This window comes from Panthera onca, chromosome C1, assembly GCF_046562875.1.
Source record: "Panthera onca isolate mPanOnc1 chromosome C1, mPanOnc1 haplotype 2, whole genome shotgun sequence".
Classification (NCBI taxonomy): domain Eukaryota; kingdom Metazoa; phylum Chordata; class Mammalia; order Carnivora; family Felidae; genus Panthera; species Panthera onca.
The window spans coordinates 179,648,040-179,672,056 of NC_138346.1; the positions used below are offsets into that span (position 1 = coordinate 179,648,040).

The 24,017-nt window shown below is 38.4% G+C and overlaps 1 protein-coding gene across 3 annotated transcripts in view; it reads right to left on the minus strand.

The window, feature by feature from the left end:
* The window catches only part of ZFYVE9 (zinc finger FYVE-type containing 9), a 219,099-nt gene that overhangs the window by 117,689 nt on the left and 77,393 nt on the right, over positions 1-24,017 (minus strand). For all 3 annotated transcript variants that reach the window (XM_060624561.2, XM_060624560.2, XM_060624559.2), the window contains exons 3-4: positions 5,090-5,198; positions 558-2,662 (exon numbers count right to left, since the gene is read on the minus strand). In XM_060624561.2, the coding sequence (XP_060480544.1) occupies positions 558-2,662; positions 5,090-5,159 (2,175 nt within the window). In that variant the 5' untranslated portion in view covers positions 5,160-5,198. The remainder of the gene's footprint in view (positions 1-557; positions 2,663-5,089; positions 5,199-24,017) is intronic.

Here is a 24,017-nt window from a genome sequence, read left to right on the forward strand (position 1 = left end):
ATATCAAGTATTCTTACAACCTTGTCATAGGATCTGCAGCCCTCAACTCTATTTTGTATCAAAGTTAAAGGGGGAAAAAGACAAAAATATGTGTATATGTGTATAAAAAGTTCCAGAATGTCTAGTAGAGTGGCCAAAATCCTGTAACAAAAACTAGGATGGATTTTAAGTGTAATACTCAATTTTTCACAAATTAAAAAAATATGAAGTTAACTACAAGTATTTCTTAAACCAAAAAAATAACTTCCTTATTTCAAACTATTCCATTAACCAAGTATCTATCAATATAGAAACCACAAAGTTAACACTTCCTCAATTCTCATCTGTTCACGAAAAGTGATTCAGCTTAAATCTTGGCAACCAAAAAAATTATATAAATACTAAGATTCAATGAGGTCATTTTTTATTTAGAAATTTACTAGAACTGGGTGTTCCAGGCTATTTATAATGTCATCTCAACCAGAAGTATGTTCACCTTATATTGTCTTTATTAATTTCTAATTGAGCTTAATAAAATAGGCATGCCACATTTGTGACCTGAAGCACACACAACTTACCTTCCCACATGCTCTGCAATGATGCCTCCTTTTGGTGAATGTGAACCTGGCTTCACATTTCATGCAATTTGGAGCCTGAGAATCTGGTACCCACACGGGAGCCACCTCACCCAGAGTAGTAAATGGCTTCCTGGCAGAAATTCCAAACTGACCAGCTCTGAGATCATTATCTGGGCTTTCTGGAGCTAATGCAAGGCACGGTCTACTGGATATCCCAGACTCGTAGCTTTCTAAATGTTCCCCATTTGTATCAGCAATAGTGATGTTTCCCAAAGAGGAATTGCATACATTGGTTGCTGAATTTTCCCCTAATTTTGCTTTTCCAAGAACATCATTTTTGTTTTTAATATTATTTCCACTATTTGTAGGAAGGTCATTTTGTAAGTGGTCAGACAATGGCTTTGGAATTTGAAGTTTAAGATTAGAAGGTTGCTTGGGTCTTGCACCACCAAAAGGAACACTGATAGACTGCAGGTTTGCTACTATCTTAGGTGAAGATTGCCCAAGCACTGATGGAACTTGGCTACAGAAACTGTGTAAATAATTTTTCTTCATTAGGTCACCAGTGCTGTTTAAAAGTAGACCACTCCCTTCTGTGGCTTCATTTCCTCTCTGTTCATAAATATTTGAGTAGCATTCTGATTTGCTCTCTTCTATTTCCTTTTCTTCTGTTACTGAATCTTCTTTGGAGGGTAAAGTCTTTGGAACAAAACAAACAACTGGGCTCTGCATTCCATAGGAATCACAATTAGATACAGAATTTGCTGCTGGTGTATCCATAGTGGAGAAATCGCATCCTTCACTTTCATTCATGCAAGTTCCTTTTAAATCTAGACCTGCTTCAGCCATTCTATCACACTCTCCTCCATTATCACTGTAAATGTCCTCAGGCTGATTCATCTGCAGAAACTTCTCATTTTCTTTATTTATTTGGCTGTCATTCATATCATTTAGCTTAGTCAATTTCCAATTAGTCATCTCCTGAGAATCAGAGAAATGCTCTGTCATATTAAGAAGTTCTGTAGTGTCAAGTATTTCTTCATGTCCACAACCTTCCTTTTCATCAGCTCTAACTTCACTGGACACAAGGCAATCTGAAAACTGTTCACAGTTATCATCCCTTCCAGACCCATTAGGCATGTCTGTTTTGGGAAGCAAAGGTAAACCAGGTCTGATGGATTCTTCGGTTGTTCTCTCCTCTGCTGGCTCTTTTGTCATCAAAATCCCCTCACTCAGATGGGAAAAGGAGTTTGGACTCCCTAGATCTGTCCTAGCAGAACTGGTTTTGCAAGTGAGAACCTCATCTGGTATATAGTTCTCTTGCTTTTTAGCAGCAGAACCTTCTTCATCTGTTCCCTGGGATGAGATTACTGAATCAATTGTTAAACTTGTAATCACAGACATGGAGGGATCTCTACCTACATTTTCATCATCCTTTAATTGTGAGGGGGAACAGACACTGGCTAGATTATCAGATGAAGTAGTACACATATGTTTAACAGAATCCCCCACTGCACTTGGTCTATTCAACAGATCCATTTGTTTCTCTGAATTCATATCTTTTCCAGTGGACCCATTTATACTAAAACTAAATTGATCAGTTTGTCTGCTTTCGTCATCCAGTGAACAGCTAAAAGCATCCATGAGGGACTGACTATTGTAATTATTACAATCCTGCAAATCACTCTGTAATGTCCTCTTATCACAATTATGCATGACGGCTACAACAAGAACATTCTTCTCATCTGGCAGACAAGCTAGATTTCCACATTTTTTTTCTCCCACTTCGACAGCACTGCGTTGATCATCTCGATTACAGTTCCTTTTAATTAACTGATCTTCTGCAACGGCATTTTCATCAATCCACATTGTGTTAATCTCTGGATTCAGAGGATACTCCTGTCCATTTGCACAATGGTCCTCTCCCTCTGTGGTCAGAGAAGCTGAATGAGCCAGAGAGAAGACTTTCAATTGTGGCTGTGACTCATTAGAAACTGCAGGTTCATTCACACTGGCCAATGCAGGGTTAAATGATAGTCGGTGAGAAGGGGAATCTAGAATCTTATTCCACTTGGTATCCAATAAAATAGGAGAAACTGTTTCATCTGAAAAAATAATTACAATAAGTTTGCTGGTGACACTGGAAAAGCTAGGACTCAGTTAATCAACTACATTTGCAAATACTCTGAAAATAAAATATTCCTAGGATATCTAAAAAGAGAATATTTCTAGAACATGGAGTTTCTAATTTTTAGCTAAGAACAAAAAAATATTATTAAGACTATTCCTGTATTACATGTCAGTTTGGAAAAGAGGTCATTCATAAGGGGAAACAAGTATAGCCTCAAACATAACAATCTGAGAGAGCAATAAGAAGAAAATCAGTTTGGGTTGAAAAAGAATTAGTGTAAGGAAATAGTAAAAAGCAGCTAGAAAGGGCAGATTGGAAAGGCAGAATATGTGGAGAATGGTCCTGAATCCTCTGAGTGTTAAATCCTGAGTTGACCAAATGTAGGCTAGCAGAGACTTGAGATTTAGTAACATATGCTTCCTTTAAAAAAAGAAATCATTATTTCCAAGATGGTTCATGGAAATAAAAAAGAATTACTGCTTCTTACAAGAATATTTAATATTCAAACAAGAATGATCAGTTATTAAAATTTCATTATTCGACCACCTACCACGTGGGCATACTGTTAATTATCTAGTGTCATCACCATCCATGTGTGCTATATTTTTCATTTAAAGAAGGAAATTAACACAAAATGAAAAATCACTCTATTTAAAATATACTTTGAAAGACACCAGGCTACACATTGTAGTTTTAATGCAACTTTAAATTTTGGGGGCTCCTGGGTGTCTCAGTCAGTTAAGCATCTGACTTTGGCACAGGTCTCACAGTTCATGAGTTCAAGCCCCGCATCGGGCTCTGTGCTGATAGCTTGGAGCCGGAGCCTGCTTTGGATCTGTGTCTCCCTTTCTCTCTGTCCTTCCCCTGCTTGTGCTCTGTCTCTCTCTCTCTCTCTCAAAAATAAACAAACATGAAAAAAATGTAAAAAAAGTTTTTTAATTTTACAATTTTTTTTAATTTAAAAAATTCTAAAATTAAAAAAAAATAGCTCAAAACAAATAAACAACATAGTTCCAAACAAGAATGTGGCTTCTGAAGTTCTTCTCCTTCTAGGGAGTTATTTTTTATAAGCAAATGCTGTATTTTTGAACTAAAAGACAATTTTTACTGATTCAATGAAAATGTATTCAAAATCAACTATATACAAAATACCCTACTAGAATCTACGTTAGTCACAAAGAGAATCATGTAATGAACTAACAGTTTTATGAGAGTCAATGGTATTCTAGAAGTATATTATTCATGTGATTAGGTGTAGCACCTGTGTAGATATCTTATGACAAATAACTGTGATACACAGAGGGCCAAACCAAAGAAAGGATTGAGAAATTATTTGTATAAATGATTGAAACAGAGAGGAAAACACACCTTCTGTCTTGGTATGTATAAAACCCATCTAGATCCAATAAAATCTCAAATTATTAATTTTTACATTTACATGAATCCTATGGCTATGGAGTAGCTTCAGGTCATCAACAGTAAAATATGAGAAGAGCACGCTATTCCATGTATCATTCCTTCTCCCTTTTCTTTCCTAACCCCCATAATCCCATATTCTTTTTAAGGTTTGCTCTATCATAGACCCAAAGCAGTAAAGTTAAAACTAATCTCTCTTCCCAACTACTATCAAAGAACAACCTGAATCACTGGATATAGTAAAGGTTTGGAGATCATTACTAAAATCATGGAGTTCAGATGGAAATATACCAAATTGTAAACTTGTTACATGCCATTTCCCCTTAGAAACAGAGAACACCAAGGAAGGAAGGTGAGGTAAAAGAGATTTAATTATGGCTTATCCATTCAAGTCATACTCAGAGGGAAATTTAAAGAAAAGTTTTCCCTAAACGAAGTGAATCTTAAGCTGACAGTTTATTTAACCATTTTGGCAGTAACTTAAAAATATAAATCTTTTAAAATTAGTTTAAAATGTATCTTTACTTTTTTGGTCAATCAATAGGCAATAAGTTATTTTTCTTAGTTTAGAAATACAATCACACATTCTAAAGCTTTTCTTGATCATAAATTGGTTGTATAAAGAGAGTTTAGGCTCTAATATCATACTGCCTGGATACTTATCATCCTGCCACTTATCAGCAAACTAACTTTGGGGAAGTTGCTTAATCTCTCTGTGCCTCTCATCTGTAAAATATAGATAAAATCTACTTTCATGGGATTATATTAAAGATTAAATAATACAGTCCATATAAATGCGTTAGCATAGTATCTGGCACATAGTGCTCAAAAATGTTCGTTCCTCCTCTGGGTATTAAAATATAATACTATTATCATTAAGTCACTTTACCCAGTTTTATTTTTTTTAAGTGTTACATACTCTTAAAATCCCCCATTCTCCATATCATAAATATATTCAAACAGATTCACCAAAGTAAATTCTCACCTTCGTTTTGTTCAAATTCATCTAATACCTTGTCCAGGTTGTAAGCTTCTGCTTGGAAGTAATTCTCCATCGGTGAGGAAACACCACTTAAGAGACTTGTTTAAACTTTCTAGAAAGTAGATCAAATTTGTATTATACTTTCAATTACTAAAATATAATTTATAGACATTACAACTGATAACAAATATAAATGATCATGAAACTGTTATGAACAATTATACACCCACAAATTGGAAAACCTGAAGGAACTAGATAAAGTCCTAGATGAATATAACCTACCAAGAGTGAATCATGAAGAAACAGAAAATCTGAAGACCAATTATTAATAAGGAGATTGAATCAGTAATTAAAAATCACCCAACAAAGAAAAGTCCAGGATCAGTTGGCTTTACTGATGAATTCTACCAAACATTAAAAAAAGGATTAATACCAATGCTTCCCAAACTCTTCCAAACAACAGAAGATGGGGGGAACACTTCTAAACTCATTTTACAAAGCCAGCATTACCCTGATACCAAAACCAGATAAGGACACTACAAGAAAGGAAAATTACAGGGGTGCCTGGGTGGCTCAGTCAGTTAAGCGTCTGACTTCGGCTCAGGTCATGATCTCGCAGTTCATGAGTTCGAGCCCCATATCGGGCTCTGTGCTGACAGCTCGGAGCCTGGAGCCTGGAGCCTGGAGCCTGCTTAGGATTCTGTGTCTCCTTCTCTCTCTGCCCCTTCCCCACTTGTACTCTGTCTCTCAAAAATAAATAAATATTTTTTAAAAATTAAAAAAAAAAAAGGGGGGCGCCTGGGTGGCTTGGTCGGTTGGGCGTCCGACTTCGGCTCAGGTCATGATCTCACGGTCCGTGAGTTCGAGCCCCGCGTCGGGCTCTGTGCTGACAGCTCAGAGCCTGGAACCTGCTTCCGATTCTGTGTCTCCCTCCCTCTCTGCCCCTCCCCAGTTCATGCTCTGTCTCTCTCTGTCTCAAAAATAAATAAGCGTTAAAAAAAATTTTTTTTTTAATTAAAAAAAAAGAAAGGAAAATTACAGTATCCCTGATGAATATATATACAAAAATTCTAAAACAAAGTATTAGCAAACCAGATACAATAATACATTAAAAAGACCATATGCCATGATCAAGTGGAATTTACTCTGGGACACAAGGATGGTCCATTGATACTGTGAATCAATGTAATACACCACATTACAAAATGAAGGGTAAATCATATGATCATCTCAATAGATGCAGAAAAAACATTTGACAAAATTCAATACCCAATTGTGATAAAAACCCTCAATCAAGTCAATCAAGTGGGCAGAGTAAGAACACACCTAATAAAAGCCATCTATGACAAGCCCAGAGTGGACATCATACTCAGCAATGAAAACCTGAAAGAAAGCCTTTCCTTTAAGATCAAGAACAAGACAAGGGGGATGCTCACTCTCACCACTTGTATTCAACATAATACTGGAATTTCTAGCCAGAGCAATTAGGAAGAAAACAAAACAAAAAGTATCTGAATCAGAAAAGAAGAAGCTAAACTGTCTGTACTTGAAGCTGACATCATATTCTATACAGAACACTCTAACACTCCACACAAAAAAACCTGTTAGAATAAATGAATTCATTAACTTTGCAAGATTAAAAAGTCAACACTGTGCCTACTGGCTGGCACAGTAGGTAGGGAGAGTATGCAACTCTTATTCTCTGGGTCATGAGTTCAAGCCCCATATGTAGAGTTACTTAAAATTTTTAAAAAAAAATTTTTAAGTCAACACACAAATTTAGTTGGGTTTCTATACACTAACCCCAAATAATCAGAAAGAGAAATTAAGCAAACAGTATCATTTACAATTACATCAAAAAGAATAAAATTTCTAGGAATAAATTTAACCAAGGAGGTGAAAAATCTGTACTCTGAAGACACAGATGAAATAATCAGAAGACACAAACAGATGGAAAGATATTCTGAGGCTCATGGATTGGAAAAATTAATATTGTTAAGATGTCCATACTATAGATTCAATGAAATCTCTATCAAAATTCCAATGGCATTTCTCATATATACATACACACACACACACACACACACACACACACACACACAAACACACTCATCCAGCAATTTGTTTGAATCCACAAAAGACCCTGAATAGCTGAAGCAATCTTGGAAAAAAAACAAAGCTAGAGCCTTCATAATACCTGATTTTAAATTATATTACAAAGCTATAGTAATCAAAACAGTATGGTGTTGGCATAAAAACAGACACATAAATCAATGAAACAGGAAAGAGAGCCCAGAAATAAAACCACACATATATGGTCAATTAATTTATGACAAAAGAGCCAGGAATATACAATGAAGAAAGGATAGTCTCTTCAATAAATGGTGCTGGGAAAGCTGGACAGGCACATGCAAAAGAATGAAACCATATATAGAGATCATTTCAACAAGCGCCTGGGTGGCTCAGTCAGTTAAGCGTCCGACTTTGGCACAGGTCATAATCTCACGGCTCATGTGTTCGAGCCCTGTGTCAGGTTCTGTGCTAACAGCTCAGAGCCTAGACCCTGCTTCGGGTTCTGTATCTGCCTCTGCCCTATCTCAAAAATAAATAAACATTAAAAAAAAAGATCAATTCAACTCAACATGGATTAAAGTCTTGAACATAAGAGCTGAAACCATAAACTTCCTACAAGAAAACACAGGCAGTTAAGCTCCTTGACATTGGTCTTGGAGATGATATTTTGGATTTGACTCCAAAAGCAAAGGCAAGAAAAGCAAAAATAAACAGATGGAACTACATCAAAGTAAAAAACTTCTGCACAGTAGTGGAAACCATCAACAAAATGAAAAGCAACCTACTGAATAGGAGAAAATATTTGTAAACTGTATGTCCAATAAGGGGTTAATATCCAAAATATATTCAGAACTCAAACAACCTGATGGCAAAAAACCCAAACAACCCAATTAAAAGTGGGCACAAGATGAGTAGACACTTTTCAAAGAAGACACACAGATGGCCAACAGACACATGAAAAGATGCTCAACACAATGAATCATCAGAGAAATACAAATGAAAACCACAATCAAATCACACCTGTTAGAATGGCTAATATCAAAGAGACAAGAAATAACAAGAGTTGGTAAGGATGCAGAGAAAAGGGGACCCTTGTGCACTGTTGATGGCAATGCAAACTGTATGAAAAAGAGTATGGAGGTTCCTCAAAAAATTAAAAATAGGGGCGCCTGGGTGGCTCAGTCGGTTAAGTGTCCAACTTCGGCTCAGGTCATGATCTCACGGTTCGTGGGTTCGAGCCCCCACGTCGGGCTCTGTGCTGATGGCTCGGAGCCTGGAGCCTGCAGCCTGCTTTGGATTCTGTGTCTCCTTCTCTCTCTGCCCCTCCCCCACTTGTGCTCTGTCTCTATCAAAAATAAATAAATGGGAAAAAAAATTAAAAAAATAATAATAATAAATTAAAAATATAACTGCCATATGATTCAGCAATTCCTCTATTAGGTATTTATTTTAAAAATAAAAATACAAACACCACAACTTCATATATATATATATATATACATTTATGCTCTTACCATTGGACAGTTTAAATGTTCAGTCTTTATCAGAATAAAAAGTAATCTTAAGTATACAAGGATAAAATCTCTTATAAATCTATTCAGACCATTTAAAGTATAAAACCTATCATCCCACTAGAGGTATTCTAAGATCTTTAAGCTAATAAAGTCTAGAAACCTGTAAGCTAACAATTATCAAAATGTAACTGCAGGAGACAGACTTGGTGCATTTGAATACGATATGTTTCAAAAGATAAATTCCAGATGTTGAGAGAGGAATCACTTCTTTGAGATAAAACTACATTTCTATTTAAAAAGAACAGTTTTATTTTATTTCTTCTTTTTTTATTTAATGTTTATTTTTGAGAGAGAGAGAGACAGGGGGCGAGCAGGGGAGGAGCAAAGAGATGGAGACACAAAATCCAAAGCAGGCTTCAGGCTCTGAGCTGTCAGCACAGAGCCTGATATGGGGCTCAAACCCATGAACTGTGAGATCATAACCTGAGCTGAAGTCAGACACTTAACCAACCGAGCCACCCAGGAGCCCATTATTTTATTTTTTTAAAGTTTACTTATTTTGAGAGAGAGAGAGAGAGAGAGACAGACAGACAGACAGACATGTGTGCATGAGCGGGGCAGGGACAGAGAGTGGGAGAGAGAGACAGAGAATCTCAAGCACAGGGCTCAATCTCATGAACCGTGAAATTATGAACTCTTGGTCCAAAAGCAAGAGTTGGACATGTAACCAACTGAGCCACCCAGGCACCCCCATAAATAAAACTTAAAAAAAAAACCTATTCCCAAATGGAAAATGATAAAGTTCAAGCAAGCATGGGGATAAGGGACATTAGTTCTAAAATGTTAATGATAATTCTGACTTGGTTATTCTCTCTAGTAGGTTTTTTAAAAAATAATCTCTGTACCCAACATGGGGCTCGAACTCATAACCCAGAGATTAAGACTCAGATGCTCTACCAACTGAGCCAATCAGGTGCCCCTTGGTTACTCTTTTTAAACCTCTTCTTTTCAAGTACAATTTCTTAGTCTTTCTTGGTGTTAATTGATTAAAAAGCATCCTGTGAGCACATATACTAGGTGTATCACCCACTTAACAGAATGTCAAGAGCACACAGTAGTTGTTAAATAAATATTAGCCCATTTTCCCCTCTATTATCATAATCCCCATGCTTATCTCCTTAATTTCTCAAAATGTTCTTTTCAAACTGAAAATTTTACTTGGCTTCTTATTGGTATATAGAAAGGCAGATGGGAGGGGAGATAATTTTACAATTCCCCTGAAAATTCTAAGTAAGGAAAACATGAAGAAGAGGGAAAATCAAGAATGTAATATCCTGTTATGACAAATTTTAAGTTAAATATAAAAAGTGGTGAATTTTCTTTGATTTCTAGTGTTTCCTCTCTGAGGCATAAAAAAGCATCAATATTATTTCTTTCATTTTACCAATTAAAAAAAAAGCTCAGGGGATTAAATGGGTTTATTCAATCATTTCCGCATGATTATTCATTCAGTCAACTTTTATTTATTGATTGGCTCCTGTTAAATAAGTTTAAGTAGACAAATAGGCTACATAGTTTTTCTTACCTATCTTTTGTGTCTCATGATTTATAGTTCAAAATAATTTTCATATTATGCCATTTTATTCTGATAAAGACTGAACATTTAAACTATCCAATGATAAGAGCATGAATTAAATTTCTCACAACATACAATCTAGCACATTTAACATATTCCTACAATACTCAGCATTTCATAGTCACTATATATAAAATATTAATAAATAATTGGATCCAACATATTTATTGTGCATCTCCTGTATGCAAGGTATTGTAATCATTTCAAGTCTCAGACATCATCCTTAACATTGAGAAGCTTATAACTTAATGGTAAACAATCCAAAAAAACAAAAGTAATATAATAATAAATGATTTTAATAATAACAGTATAAGAGACCCAAAGTACTACTTGATTACTTTGTCAGATCAAATTAACAGATAAGTGCTACAGAATAAGTATTATAAAAGTTCAAGAAATGGGCAGGATCACCATTTGAATGGTCAAAAAAGGCATTATTTATGGATTTGAGCTGGGCCTAGAAAGGTGGATACAATTTTAATGAATATTTCAGATGGCAAGATGCAGAAGTAAAATTTAAAACAGGCAGAGACATACAAGGAGTGACCTAAGGACAGGCAATTATTGAGGGATCAGGGAAACTGGAGCAAGAATTTATTAATATAGTTAACATTAGGACATAGTTGGAGAAGCAGACAGGCATCATATCATGCAAGCCTTGGAATGCCAGTCTGACAAAGGTCCTGCATATACTTTTAAGTAATGGGAAGCACTATAGCACTTTCACAAACCTTTATTATAGTATATTGTTATAATTGTTCATTTTATTATTAGTTATTGCTGTTAGTCTCTCACTTTACCTAATTTATAAATTAAACTTTATCATAGGTATGTATGTACAGGAAAACACAGTATATATAGGTTTTGGTAGTATCTATGGTTTTAGGTACCACAGGGGATCTTGGAATGTATCCCCCATGGATAAGGAGGGGGACTCCTGTGCAAACAGCTGATCAAGAAGCTGTACTAAACTCCAATGATAATTACTGTTGCAGGCCAGCATCAAAAATCCTAAAATCCTAAATCCTAAATCCTAAAGCCCTTAGGTAAATGGTTACTAGGAAAGAAAATATTCACAGTGCCTCAAAGTATTAATCCACAGATTATTAATCACAAAGGAGAAAATATGTTTACAGTAAGAAGATATGATAATCACTACCTAAACCAAATGATCAAATTTAGGGTTACCAAGAGTTTAACAAGCTGCCATGATGGTGCTCGCTTTGGCAGCACATGTACTAAAACAAGCTGCCATGATGTACCTCTTGATATGATGCAATGAGAAGTTTAAAACATTACGAACATAGTATTCTTGCCAAAAATGTTTAACCTGAATTGAATCATGAAGAAACGATTTGACAAATCTAGAATGTGAGGCATTCTATAAGACAACTGTTCCGAACTTTCCAAAAGGTTCAATGTTACAAAAACATCATTCCAAATTTAAAAAGACTTAAGAGATTTAATAACCAAATTCCATGCACGAACACTGGCTGGATCCTAAATCAAGAAAATACATATACACATACACAGCAAAAAATCCCATGTAGGAGACAATCCAGGAAATTTGGACTATGTATCAGGTGATACGATAAATTAATAACCATTTTCTTAGCTGTGATAACGACATTTTGATTTTGTAGGAGAATGTCCTTACTCTTAGGAGATGTCTGCTGAATTATTTAGGGAAGAAGTGTTGTAATATCTATATTTAACTTTCAAATGATTCAGAAAAAGAAAAGTATGTGAATGTGTGTATGAGTGTAGGGGAGGAGGGGAAAAAGAGGAAGAGAGTGAAAGGAGGGAGAGAGGAGGAGAGGTGTTCAAAAAAGAAACAAGAGGCGCCTGGGTGGCTCAGCTGGCTGAGCATCCAACTCTTGATCTCAGGGTTGTGGACTCAAGCCCTATGTTGGGCTCCGTGCTGGGCATGAAGCCTACTTAAAAAAAAAAAAAAAAAAAAAGAAGAAGCAAAATGGTAAAAATTGATGAATCTAGGTGAAGGATATATGGGTCTTTATATTATCTTTTCACTTTTCTTTAGGCTTGAAATTTCTCAAAAGAAAAAAAAGAGTATACTGAGCTGGTGGTAGGAAGTATTCCTTCCCACTATGAATATAGAAATTCTAGAAAAATAGATTATCTTAAAATAGTTTATACAGCCAAATTCAAAAGCAAGAAAGGGAAATACACAAATCCATAAACCAAAAAGAAACCAAGCCACAGCAATGAGTGAGAACTGAAGGGGTCGCAAAACTAGGCAGCAACCTTCAGGCCTAGGATCAAAAGTTAGCAGGGAAGATGGGAATTATTGGCTGCAAACTTAAAGAAGTTTCTACAGTGTAAGGGGCCAGACTGGGCTCTCTGAATAAAGCTGGGAGCTGGCGGAAAAAACTATCCCAGGTGGCTCCAAGACTGAGCAACGGAACAGGATGGAAGAGCACACCAATAAAATCACCTTTCAGAAATTAGAATTCCTAACCTGCCCCTCACTCAGGATTGGGAATGATATTAAATCTTTCTATAAATGAATGTAACATGGTTTATCTCCATGGTTACTCAGCTTTTATTGTGACCTGTAATAATGTTTTTAATTTTTAAAAGTCATGAAATAATGGGATAGTGGGGAGAGGAGGGTGCATGTGACTATAAAGGGGTAGCACAAGGGAGATCTCTGTGGTGACAGAATCATGCTGTATCTTCAACTGCAATGGTGGTTACACAAACCTACATGGGACAAATGAGAGGGACACACATTCATGAATATGCTCACAGCAGCTTTATTCACAACAGCCAAAAGGTGGGAATAACCAGATACCTATCAACTGATGAATGGAAAATCAAGTGTCAATTTCCTAGTTTATGTTTTCTATAATTATGTATAATATGTAAGCAATGAGAAAAACCGGGTAAATGAAGGGTACACTGGGACTCTATACTATTCTTACAATTTCATGTGAATCTATAATTACTACAAAATAAAAAGCTGGAAAAAAATAAAAATGAAAGAGAAAAAGTTATTAAAAATTCAACAGACATAGGAGCAGGATGAAGAGAGCATCTGTGTAAGGGGGAGTCAGAACCCAAGTATAGTAAAGTAGATGTCCTTGTGTTGGGGTGGCCCAACATAAGATGTCAGAGACCCAACAGTGTAAGAAAGCTGTCTATGCAGAAGGACAGCCCAGGTGGGGTATCAGAACCCAAGAGAGGCGAGGAAGGCATCTACATGAAGGGGATGGGGAGTCAGAGCCCAAGTGAGTAAGAAGAGACCACATGCAGGAGAGGTAAGGAGGAGATGTAAGAGCACAATCCAGAGTGGCAGGTCAGAGCCTGAGCAGGATAAGAAGGGTCAGGGGAAGGAGACAGTGATAGGAGACTGGTTACATGCAGAGACAGATCAAATAACTGACTACATGAAGAGCAACCAGGGCAAGGTTTCTCACTATTAGAGAAGGGAGTTAAAATGCACACAAAGTGAAGGCCAGAAAGAACCCTGCAGTGTTGGTTTGGAATTCGAGATATCAGTATGAACTCACAGACCTCAATAAACATAGACACTTATAGCAATAGATATAGATGTAAATGGTGTGTGTGTGTGTGCACTTGCTTTAGCTCTCTGCAGAGAGGATCTTAGAGCAGCAAATCTCCATCTCTAATCCAAGTAGCAATGAGCATGTACCTAGCACCAGATTTGGTATCTAAGTATTGTTATCCACTAAAAGCAAGCAGGGTTCTATGGAGAAATGGCTGATTCCAGAGCTGGAGTAGAAAAAATACAAGAGCTCTGATGAGGATATAGGGAAATATGAATTCTCACACATTGCTAGAAGGAAAGTAAAATGATGTCACAACTTTGGGAAATAGTTTGGCAGTTCCTCAAAAAGTTACACCTCATGGCATAGCTAGTCCACTCCTAGGTTTATGCCCAAGAGAAATGGAAATACAGTCACACAAAAACTCATTCATGAATACTCACAGCATCATTCATAAAAGCCAAAAGGTGGAAACAACCCAAATATATATCAACTTATAAAGGGATAAATAAAGTGTGGTATGGTATATCAACAAAATGGGATATTATAGGACAATTAAAATAGATGGTGTACTGCTGCTATATGCTACAACATGAAAGAATTTTGGAAATATTAAGGTAACTGAAAGAAGGAGACACAAAAAGCTATATACTGTATGATTCCTTTTGTATGGATTGTCCAGAATAGACAAATCCAAAGAAATAGAAAATTAATTAGTGACTGTCAGGTGCTGGGGGGAACTGGAGAGAAACAGGAACTGATTACTAATGGATACGAGATTTCTTTTTGGGATTATAAAAATGTTTTGGAACTAGACAGTGATGATGACTACATAACTCTATAAATATATAAAAACCCCTGGACTACATATTCTTTAAAAGAGTGAATTTTATGGTATGTGATTATATTTCAATTAAAAAAAAAAAAGAGCCTTGAATATCTTGCATGCTGGAAAGCAAACATGTACTCCAAGAATGGAGACATGTCAAAAGGACACAGAAACCAGCCTGAAGGAGTTCCCACAGGCTAAATCAGAGAATCAAAATAAATAATGATAGCAATGGATTACAACCCACTGAATAAAAAAGAGAACCATGAATCCTTGCAATATGAATAAATGAATCCCAAGTGTGATGAGGAAGGGGATATTTACATTGCTTCAAAGTTCCTCTCTACAAAAATATTTACTAATTACCAAAGAAAAAAAGAGTAACTTCAGAGGCAAAGCCTGACAGACATCACCTTACACAGCTATCAAAGTAAGCATCATCAGTAATGGGACAAATGGAAATCTGTGCTCTCTGATAGGCTGCAGTGAAAAAGGACACAGCAATGTCAATACTGGGGGAGGCTAGATAGGGGTGGGGACTCCCTTTAATTTCTGCTCAATTTTGCTATGAAACTAAAACTGCTACATTTTTTTTGAGGGGGGGTGCAAGTGAGAAGAGGGCAGAGAAAGTGAGAGACAGAGAGAGAGAGAGAGAGAGAGAGAGAGAATCCCCCAGGGGTAGAGAGAAACAGAGAGAAGCGGGACTCACTCGAAAACTCGAGCGCATCTGATGTGGGAGGACTTGAACTCACGAACTGTGAGATCATGACCTGAGCTGAAGTCAGATGCTTAACAACTGAGCCACTCAGGCACCAGAACCTAAAACTGCTCTTAAAAAAATAAAATGCGTTAATTTAAAAACAAAAACAGCACCACTCTGTGATATTCCCACAAAACTGCATAACCTGAATTTAGTCATAAGGAAACATCAGACAAACCAAAACTGAAGAACATCCTACAAAATAACTGGTCTGCAATCTTCAAAAGTGTCAAAGTCAAAAAAGTCAAAGACTGCAGAAATGTTCCAAACAGAAGGAGACTACAGAGACATGACTGCAACACATGACTCTAAACTAGATCCTTTTGATACAGAGGACATTATTTGTACATCTGGCAATACCTGAATAAGATCTAAGAATTAGTTGGTGGTAATGGATCAATGTTAATTTGCTGATTTTGATTAATATATTGTGGTTATGTAGGAGAATGTCCTTCTTTGCTAGAAACACAGTTTCAAAGATCATGCACTAGCAACTTATTCTGAAACGGTTCAGAGAAAAAAAAAGTTCTTTGTAGGTGACTTTTCTATAAGCTTAAGATAGTTTATAAAATTTTTTAAATACACCAGAAGTGTCTATCATATTTTTAATTTCCAGAGAGTGCCGGAAGATGGCGGCGTAGGAGGACGTGGGGCTCACAGCGCGTCCTGCCGATCACTTAGATTCCACCTACACCTGCCTAAAGTACCCAGAAAACCGCCAGAGGATTAGCAGAAGGGAGTCTCCGGAGTCAAGCGCAGACGAGAGGCCCACGGAAGAGGGTAGGAAGGGCGGCGAGGCGGTGCGCGCTCCACGGACTGGCGGGAGGGAGCCGGGGCGGAGGGGCGGCTCGCCGGCCAAGCGGAGCCCCCGAGTCTGGCTGGCAAAAGCGGAGGGGCCGGACGGACTGTGTTCCGACAGCAAGCGCGACTTAGCGTCTGGGAGGTCATAAGTTAACAGCTCTGCTCGGAAAGCGGGAAGGCTGGAGGACAAAGGGAGGGAGAGCTGCTGAGCCCCCGGACGGCAGAGCTCAGCTTGGCGGGGAACAAAGGAGCCAGCGCCATCTCCCCCGCCCATCCCCCAGCCAAAATCCCAAAGGGAACCAGTTCCTGCCAGGGAACTTGCTCGCTCCGCGCAAACACCCAACTCTGTGCTTCTGCGGAGCCAAACCTCCGGCAGCGTATCTGACTCCCTCCCGCTGCCACAGGGCTCCTCCTGAAGTGGATCACCTAAGGAGAAGCGAGCTAAGCCTGCCCCTCCAGCCCCCGTGCACCTTGCCTACCCACCCCAGCTAATACGCCAGATCCCCAGCAACACAAGCCTGGCAGTGTGCAAGTAGCCCAGACGGGACACGCCACCCCACAGTGAATCCCGCCCCTAGGAGAGGGGAAGAGAAGGCACACACCAGTCTGACTGTGGCCCCAGCAGTGGGCTGGGGGCAGACATCGGGTCGGACTGCGGCCCCGCCCACTAACTCCAGTTATACACCACAGCACAGGGGAAGTGCCCTGCAGGTCCTCACCACGCCAGGGACTCTCCAAAATGACCAAACGGAAGAATTCCCCTCAGAAGAATCTCCAGGAAATAACAACAGCTAATGAACTGATCAAAAAGGATTTAAATAATATAACAGAAAGTGAATTTAGAATAATAGTCATAAAATTAATCGCTGGGCTTGAAAACAGTATACAGGACAGCAGAGAATCTCTTGCCACAAAGATCGAGGGACTAAGGAACAGTCACGAGGAGTTGAAAAACGCTTTAAACGAATTGCAAAACAAAATGGAATCCACGATGGCTCGGCTTGAAGAGGCAGAGGAGAGAATAGGTGAACTAGAAGATAAAGTTATGGAGAAAGAGGAAGCTGAAAGAAAGAGGGATAAAAAAATCCAGGAGTATGAGGGGAAAATTAGAGAACTAAGTGATACACTAAAAAAAAATAATATACGCATAATTGGTATCCCAGAGGAGGAAGAGAGAGGGAAGGGTGCTGAAGGGGTACTTGAACAAATTATAGCTGAGAACTTCCCTGAACTGGGGAAGGAAAAAGGCATTGAAATCCAAGAGGCACAGAGAACTCCCTTCAGACGTAACTTGAATCGATCTTCTGCACGACATATCATAGTGAAACTGGCAAAATACAAGGATAAAGAGAAAATTCTGAAAGCAGCAAGGGATAAACGTGCCCTCACATATAAAGGGAGACCTATAAGACTCGTGACTGATCTCTCCTTTGAAACTTGGCAGGCCAGAAAGGCTTGGCACGATATCTACAGTGTGCTAAACAGAAAAAATATGCAGCCGAGAATCCTTTATCCAGCAAGTCTGTCATTTAGAATAGAAGGAGAGATAAAGGTCTTCCCAAACAAACAAAAACTGAAGGAATTTGTCACCACGAAACCAGCCCTACAAGAGATCCTAAGGGGGATCCTGTGAGACAAAGTACCAGAGACATCACTACAAGCATAAAACATACAGACATCACAATGACTCTAAACCCATATCTTTCTATAATAACACTGAATGTAAATGGATTAAATGCGCCAACTAAAAGACATAGGGTATCAGAATGGATAAAAAAACAAGACCCATCTATTTGCTGTCTACAAGAGACTCATTTTAGATCTGAGGACACCTTTAGATTGAGAGTGAGGGGATGGAGAACTATTTATCATGCTCCTGGAAGCCAAAAGAAAGCTGGAGTAGCCATACTTATATCAGACAAACTAGACTTTAAATTAAAGGCTGTAACAAGAGATGAAGAAGGGCATTATATAATAATCACAGGGTCTATCCACCAGGAAGAGCTAACTATTATAAATGTCTATGCGCCAAATACCCGAGCCCCCAGATATATAAAACAATTACTCATAAACATAAGCAACCTTATTGATAAGAATGTGGTCATTGCAGGGGACTTTAACACCCCACTTACAGAAATGGATAGATCATCTAGACACACGGTCAATAAAGAAACAAGGGCCCTGAATGATACATTGGATCAGATGGACTTGACAGATATATTTAGAACTCTGCATCCCAAAGCAACAGAATATACTTTCTTCTCGAGTGCACATGGAACATTCTCCAAGATAGATCATATACTGGGTCACAAAACAGCCCTTCATAAGTTTACAAGAATTGAAATTATACCATGCATACTTTCAGACCACAATGCTATGAAGCTTGAAATCAACCACAGGAAAAAGTCTGGAAAACCTCCAAAAGCATGGAGGTTAAAGAACACCCTACTAACGAATGAGTGGGTCAACCAGGCAATTAGAGAAGAAATTAAAACATATATGGAAACAAACGAAAATGAAAATACAACAATCCAAACGCTCTGGGATGCAGCGAAGGCAGTCCTGAGAGGAAAATACATTGCAATCCAGGCCTATCTCAAGAAACAAGAAAAATCCCAAATACAAAATCTAACAGCACACCTAAAGGAAATCGAAGCAGAACAGCAAAGGCAGCCTAAACCCAGCAGAAGAAGAGAAATCATAAAGATCAGAGCAGAAATAAACAATATAGAATCTAAAAAAACTGTAGAGCAGATCAACGAAACCAAGAGTTGGTTTTTTGAAAAAATAAACAAAATTGACAAACCTCTAGCCAGGCTTCTCAAAAAGAAAAGGGAGATGACCCAAATAGATAAAATCATGAATGAAAATGGAATGATTACAACCAATCCCTCAGAGATACAAACAATTATCAGGGAATACTATGAAAAATTATATGCCAGCAAATTGGACAACCTGGAAGAAATGGACAAATTTCTAAACACCCACACTCTTCCAAAACTCAATCAGGAGGAAATAGAAAGCTTGAACAGACCCATAACCAGCGAAGAAATTGAATCGGTTATCAAAAATCTCCCAACAAATAAGAGTCCAGGACCAGATGGCTTCCCAGGGGAGTTCTACCAGACGTTTAAAGCAGAGATAATACCTATCCTTCTCAAGCTATTCCAAGAAATAGAAAGGGAAGGAAAACTTCCAGACTCATTCTATGAAGCCAGTATTACTTTGATTCCTAAACCAGACAGAGACCCAGTAAAAAAAGAGAACTACAGGCCAATATCCCTGATGAATATGGATGCAAAAATTCTTAATAAGATACTAGCAAATCGAATTCAACAGCATATCAAAAGAATTATTCACCATGATCAAGTGGGATTCATTCCTGGGATGCAGGGCTGGTTCAACATTCGCAAATCGATCAACGTGATACATCACATTAACAAAAAAAAAGAGAAGAACCATATGATCCTGTCAATCGATGCAGAAAAGGCCTTTGACAAAATCCAGCACCCTTTCTTAATAAAAACCCTTGAGAAAGTCGGGATAGAAGGAACATACTTAAAGATCATAAAGGCCATTTATGAAAAGCCCACAGCTAACATCATCCTCAACGGGGAAAAACTGAGAGCTTTTTCCCTGAGATCAGGAACACGACAGGGATGCCCACTGTCACCGCTGCTGTTTAATATAGTGCTGGAAGTTCTAGCATCAGCAATCAGACAACAAAAGGAAATCAAAGGCATCAAAATTGGCAAAGATGAAGTCAAGCTTTCGCTTTTTGCAGATGACATGATATTATACATGGAAAATCCGATAGACTCCACCAAAAGTCTGCTAGAACTGATACATGAATTCAGCAAAGTTGCAGGATACAAAATCAATGTGCAGAAATCAGTTGCATTCTTATACACTAACAATGAAGCAACAGAAAGACAAATGAAGAAACTGATCCCATTCACAATTGCACCAAGAAGCATAAAATACCTAGGAATAAATCTAACCAAAGATGTAAAAGATCTGTATGCTGAAAACTATAGAAAGCTTATGCAGGTAATTGAAGAAGATATAAAGAGATGGAAAGACATTCCCTGCTCATGGATTGGAAGAATAAATATTGTCAAAATGTCAATACTACCCAAAGCTATCTACACATTCAATGCAATCCCAATCAAAATTGCACCAGCATTCTTCTCGAAACTAGAACAAGCAATCCTAAAATTCATATGGAACCACAAAAGGCCCCGAATAGCCAAAGCAATTTTGAAGAAGAAGACCAAAGCAGGAGGCATCACAATCCCAGACTTTAGCCTCTACTACAAAGCTGTCATCATCAAGACAGCATGGTATTGGCATAAAAACAGACACATAGACCAATGGAATAGAATAGAAACCCCAGAACTAGACCCACAAACGTATGGCCAACTCATCTTTGACAAAGCAGGAAAGAACATCCAATGGAAAAAAGACAGTCTATTTAACAAATGGTGCTGGGAGAACTGGACAGCAACATGCAGAAGGTTGAAACTAGACCACTTTCTCACACCATTCACAAAAACAAACTCAAAATGGATAAAGGACCTGAATGTGAGACAGGAAACCATCAAAACCTTAGAGGAGAAAGCAGGAAAAGACCTCTCTGACCTCAGCCGTAGCAATCTCTTACTCGGCACATCCCCAAAGGCAAGGGAATTAAAAGCAAAAGTGAATTACTGGGACCTTATGAAGATAAAAAGCTTCTGCACAGCAAAGGAAACAACCAACAAAACTAAAAGGCAACCAACGGAATGGGAAAAGATATTTGCAAATGACACATCGGACAAAGGGCTAGTATCCAAAATCTATAAAGAGCTCATCAAACTCCACACCCGAAAAACAAATAACCCAGTGAAGAAATGGGCAGAAAACATGAATAGACACTTCTCTAAAGAAGACATCCGGATGGCCAACAGGCACATGAAAAGATGTTCAACGTCGCTCCTTATCAGGGAAATACAAATCAAAACCACACTCAGATACCACCTCACGCCAGTCAGAGTGGCCAAAATGAAGAAATCAGGAGACTATAGATGCTGGAGAGGATGTGGAGAAACAGGAACCCTCTTGCACTGTTGGTGGGAATGCAAATTGGTGCAGCCGCTCTGGAAAGCAGTGTGGAGGTTCCTCAGAAAATTAAAAATAGACCTACCCTATGACCCAGCAATAGCACTGCTAGGAATTTATCCAAGGGATACAGGAGTACTGATGCATAGGGGCACCTGTACCCCAATGTTTATAGCGGCACTCTCAACAATAGCCAAATTATGGAAAGAGCCTAAATGTCCATCAACTGATGAATGGATAAAGAAATTGTGGTTTATATACACAATGGAATACTACGTGGCAATGAGAAAAAATGAAATATGGCCTTTTGTAGCAACATGGATGGAACTGGAGAGTGTGATGCTAAGTGAAATAAGCCATACAGAGAAAGACAGATACCATATGGTTTCACTCTTATGTGGATCCTGAGAAACATAACAGAAACCCATGGGGGAGGGGAAGGGAAAAAAAAAAAAAAAAAAAAAAAGAGGTTAGAGTGGGAGAGAGCCAAAGCATTAGAGACTGTTAAAAACTGAGAACAAACTGAGGGTTGATGGGGGGTGGGAGGGAGGGCAGGGTGGGAGGGAGGGCAGGGTGGGTGATGGGTATTGAGGAGGGCACCTTTTGGGATGAGCACTGGGTGTTGTATGGAAACCAATTTGACAGTAAATTTCATATATTAAAAAATAAAAAAAAAATATATATCCCATTATAAAAAAAAAAAAAAAAAAAAAAATTTCCAGAGCACTTTCTTTTTCTAATGATTTTTACGTCATCTTATTTCATGCATATAACTTCTTTTCTTATCTCTTTTCTTAACTTCTCTGGTGCAATTACTAATTACCTACAGTTTGTTGGGCTTTTTTCCTCAAACTTTCTTCTATTTCCTGTATTATTTTCCTCCAAGTTCCTCTTTTGTACTTTTGTGTTTTGTTCTCTTTCCCCTTGGAGGCTCTCCCCAAATGCCTATTTATTGAATAAATGAAGTACTAAAGCCAACTGGAAGCTCTGCATGTCTGGCTTCTCAACCAGGAGGCTTCCACTGCATGGTGATCAGGTGGGAACATAGTTACTTCACTGGGAGACCTCTAAATGTCAGTATAGAGGGGTCTTTTCTTTAGACTTTAGAGAAGGCTCATATACTTTCCTACAAGGGGGTACAGAGAGATATAATACTAGGCAATTACCTTCTGAAAGAAAAGTAAAGGAAGGAGTGAGGGGGAAGGGTCTCACTTTTCAGTATAAAGGATTTCTCTTAATCCTCCTGCTTTCACTATGTATGGTTCCCGATCCCTCGTCAGTTATGTTTAATGTCCTCAAGTCTTGAGCATCTTTAGTTTCATCTTCCAAAGAAAACCCTGTGGTCTCCTGAGGGCTTGGGAGAGGGGCAGTCTTCTCACTGCATAAGCTGGGTATCCCAGAGGATTTAAACCCTGGAGCACCTGGGTGGCTCAGTCAGTTAAGCGTCCAATTTGGCTCAGGTCACAATGTCGCGGTTTGTGAGTTCGAGCCCCGCAATGGGCTCTGTGCTGACAGCTCAGAGCCTGGAGCCTGCTTCAGTTTCTGTGTCTCCCTCCCTCTCTCTCCGCCCCTCCCCCACTTGTATTCTGTCTCTGTCTCTTAAAAATAAATAAACATTTAAAAAATAAATAACAAATCTGAAGTTAGGATTCTTTTTTTATTTTTTAAGGAGGCTCCACTCCCAATGTGGGGCTTGAACTCACAACCCTGAGATCAAGAGTCCCATGCTCCACCAACTGAGCCAGCCAGGCACCCCTACGTCAGGATTCTTTACCTGCCTTCTTATAAAAGCATCCATGTCTTATTCAAAATAGAAGTCACTAAATATTATACATGTATATCTCAAGAAAGAAATAGGGGCACATGACTGGCTCAGTCAGTTAAGCATCTGACTTCGGCTCAGGTCGTGATCTCATGGTTCATGAGGTCGAGCCCCACGTCAGGCTCTGTGCTGACAGCTCGGAGCCTGGAGCCTGCCTTGGATTCTGTGTTTCCCTCTCTCTCAGCCCCTCCCCCTGCCCATGCTCTGTCTCTCTCATAAATAAATAAACATCAAGAAACCTTTTTTTAAAAAAAAGAAAAGAAAAGAAAAGAAATAGAACTACTTAATTTTGTACATTTTCTTCCTGAGGACCTCTTTGTTTGGCATTGTGCTTCTGGACCTCTTCTTTTTTATTCTATTGACCATAGTCCTTTTGGACATTCTCTTGAATCACCCTTAGGGGGTTCCACTTTTATAGCACTAATCTGATTGCTCCTTTTTGTTTCCTTCACTGGTACTTCCTCTTTATGCCATATACTAATTAAAATGAACATGAGTACATCTATGCACCAAACATTATGGAGTATCAGGCACTGTCCTTGTCATTAGATTATAATGACAAATAAGACAATGTCCTTAGGGCACCTGGCTGGCTCAGTTGGAGGAACATATGACTCTTGACCTTGGACTCATGAGTTTGAAACCCACGTTGGATGTGCAGATTACCTAAATAAATAAAACTTAAAAAAAAAATAAGACAATGTCCTTGACCTAAAGGTGCCTAATGTTTCATAGAGGAGATGGATGAATAAACTTAAAATATAAAACATCGTACTAATTGATATATGCCCTGAGGGCTATGGAGCCAAAGAAGAGGTGAAGCTAAATCAGACTGAGGCAGGGATGTATTTGGGAGGTAGGGTAGG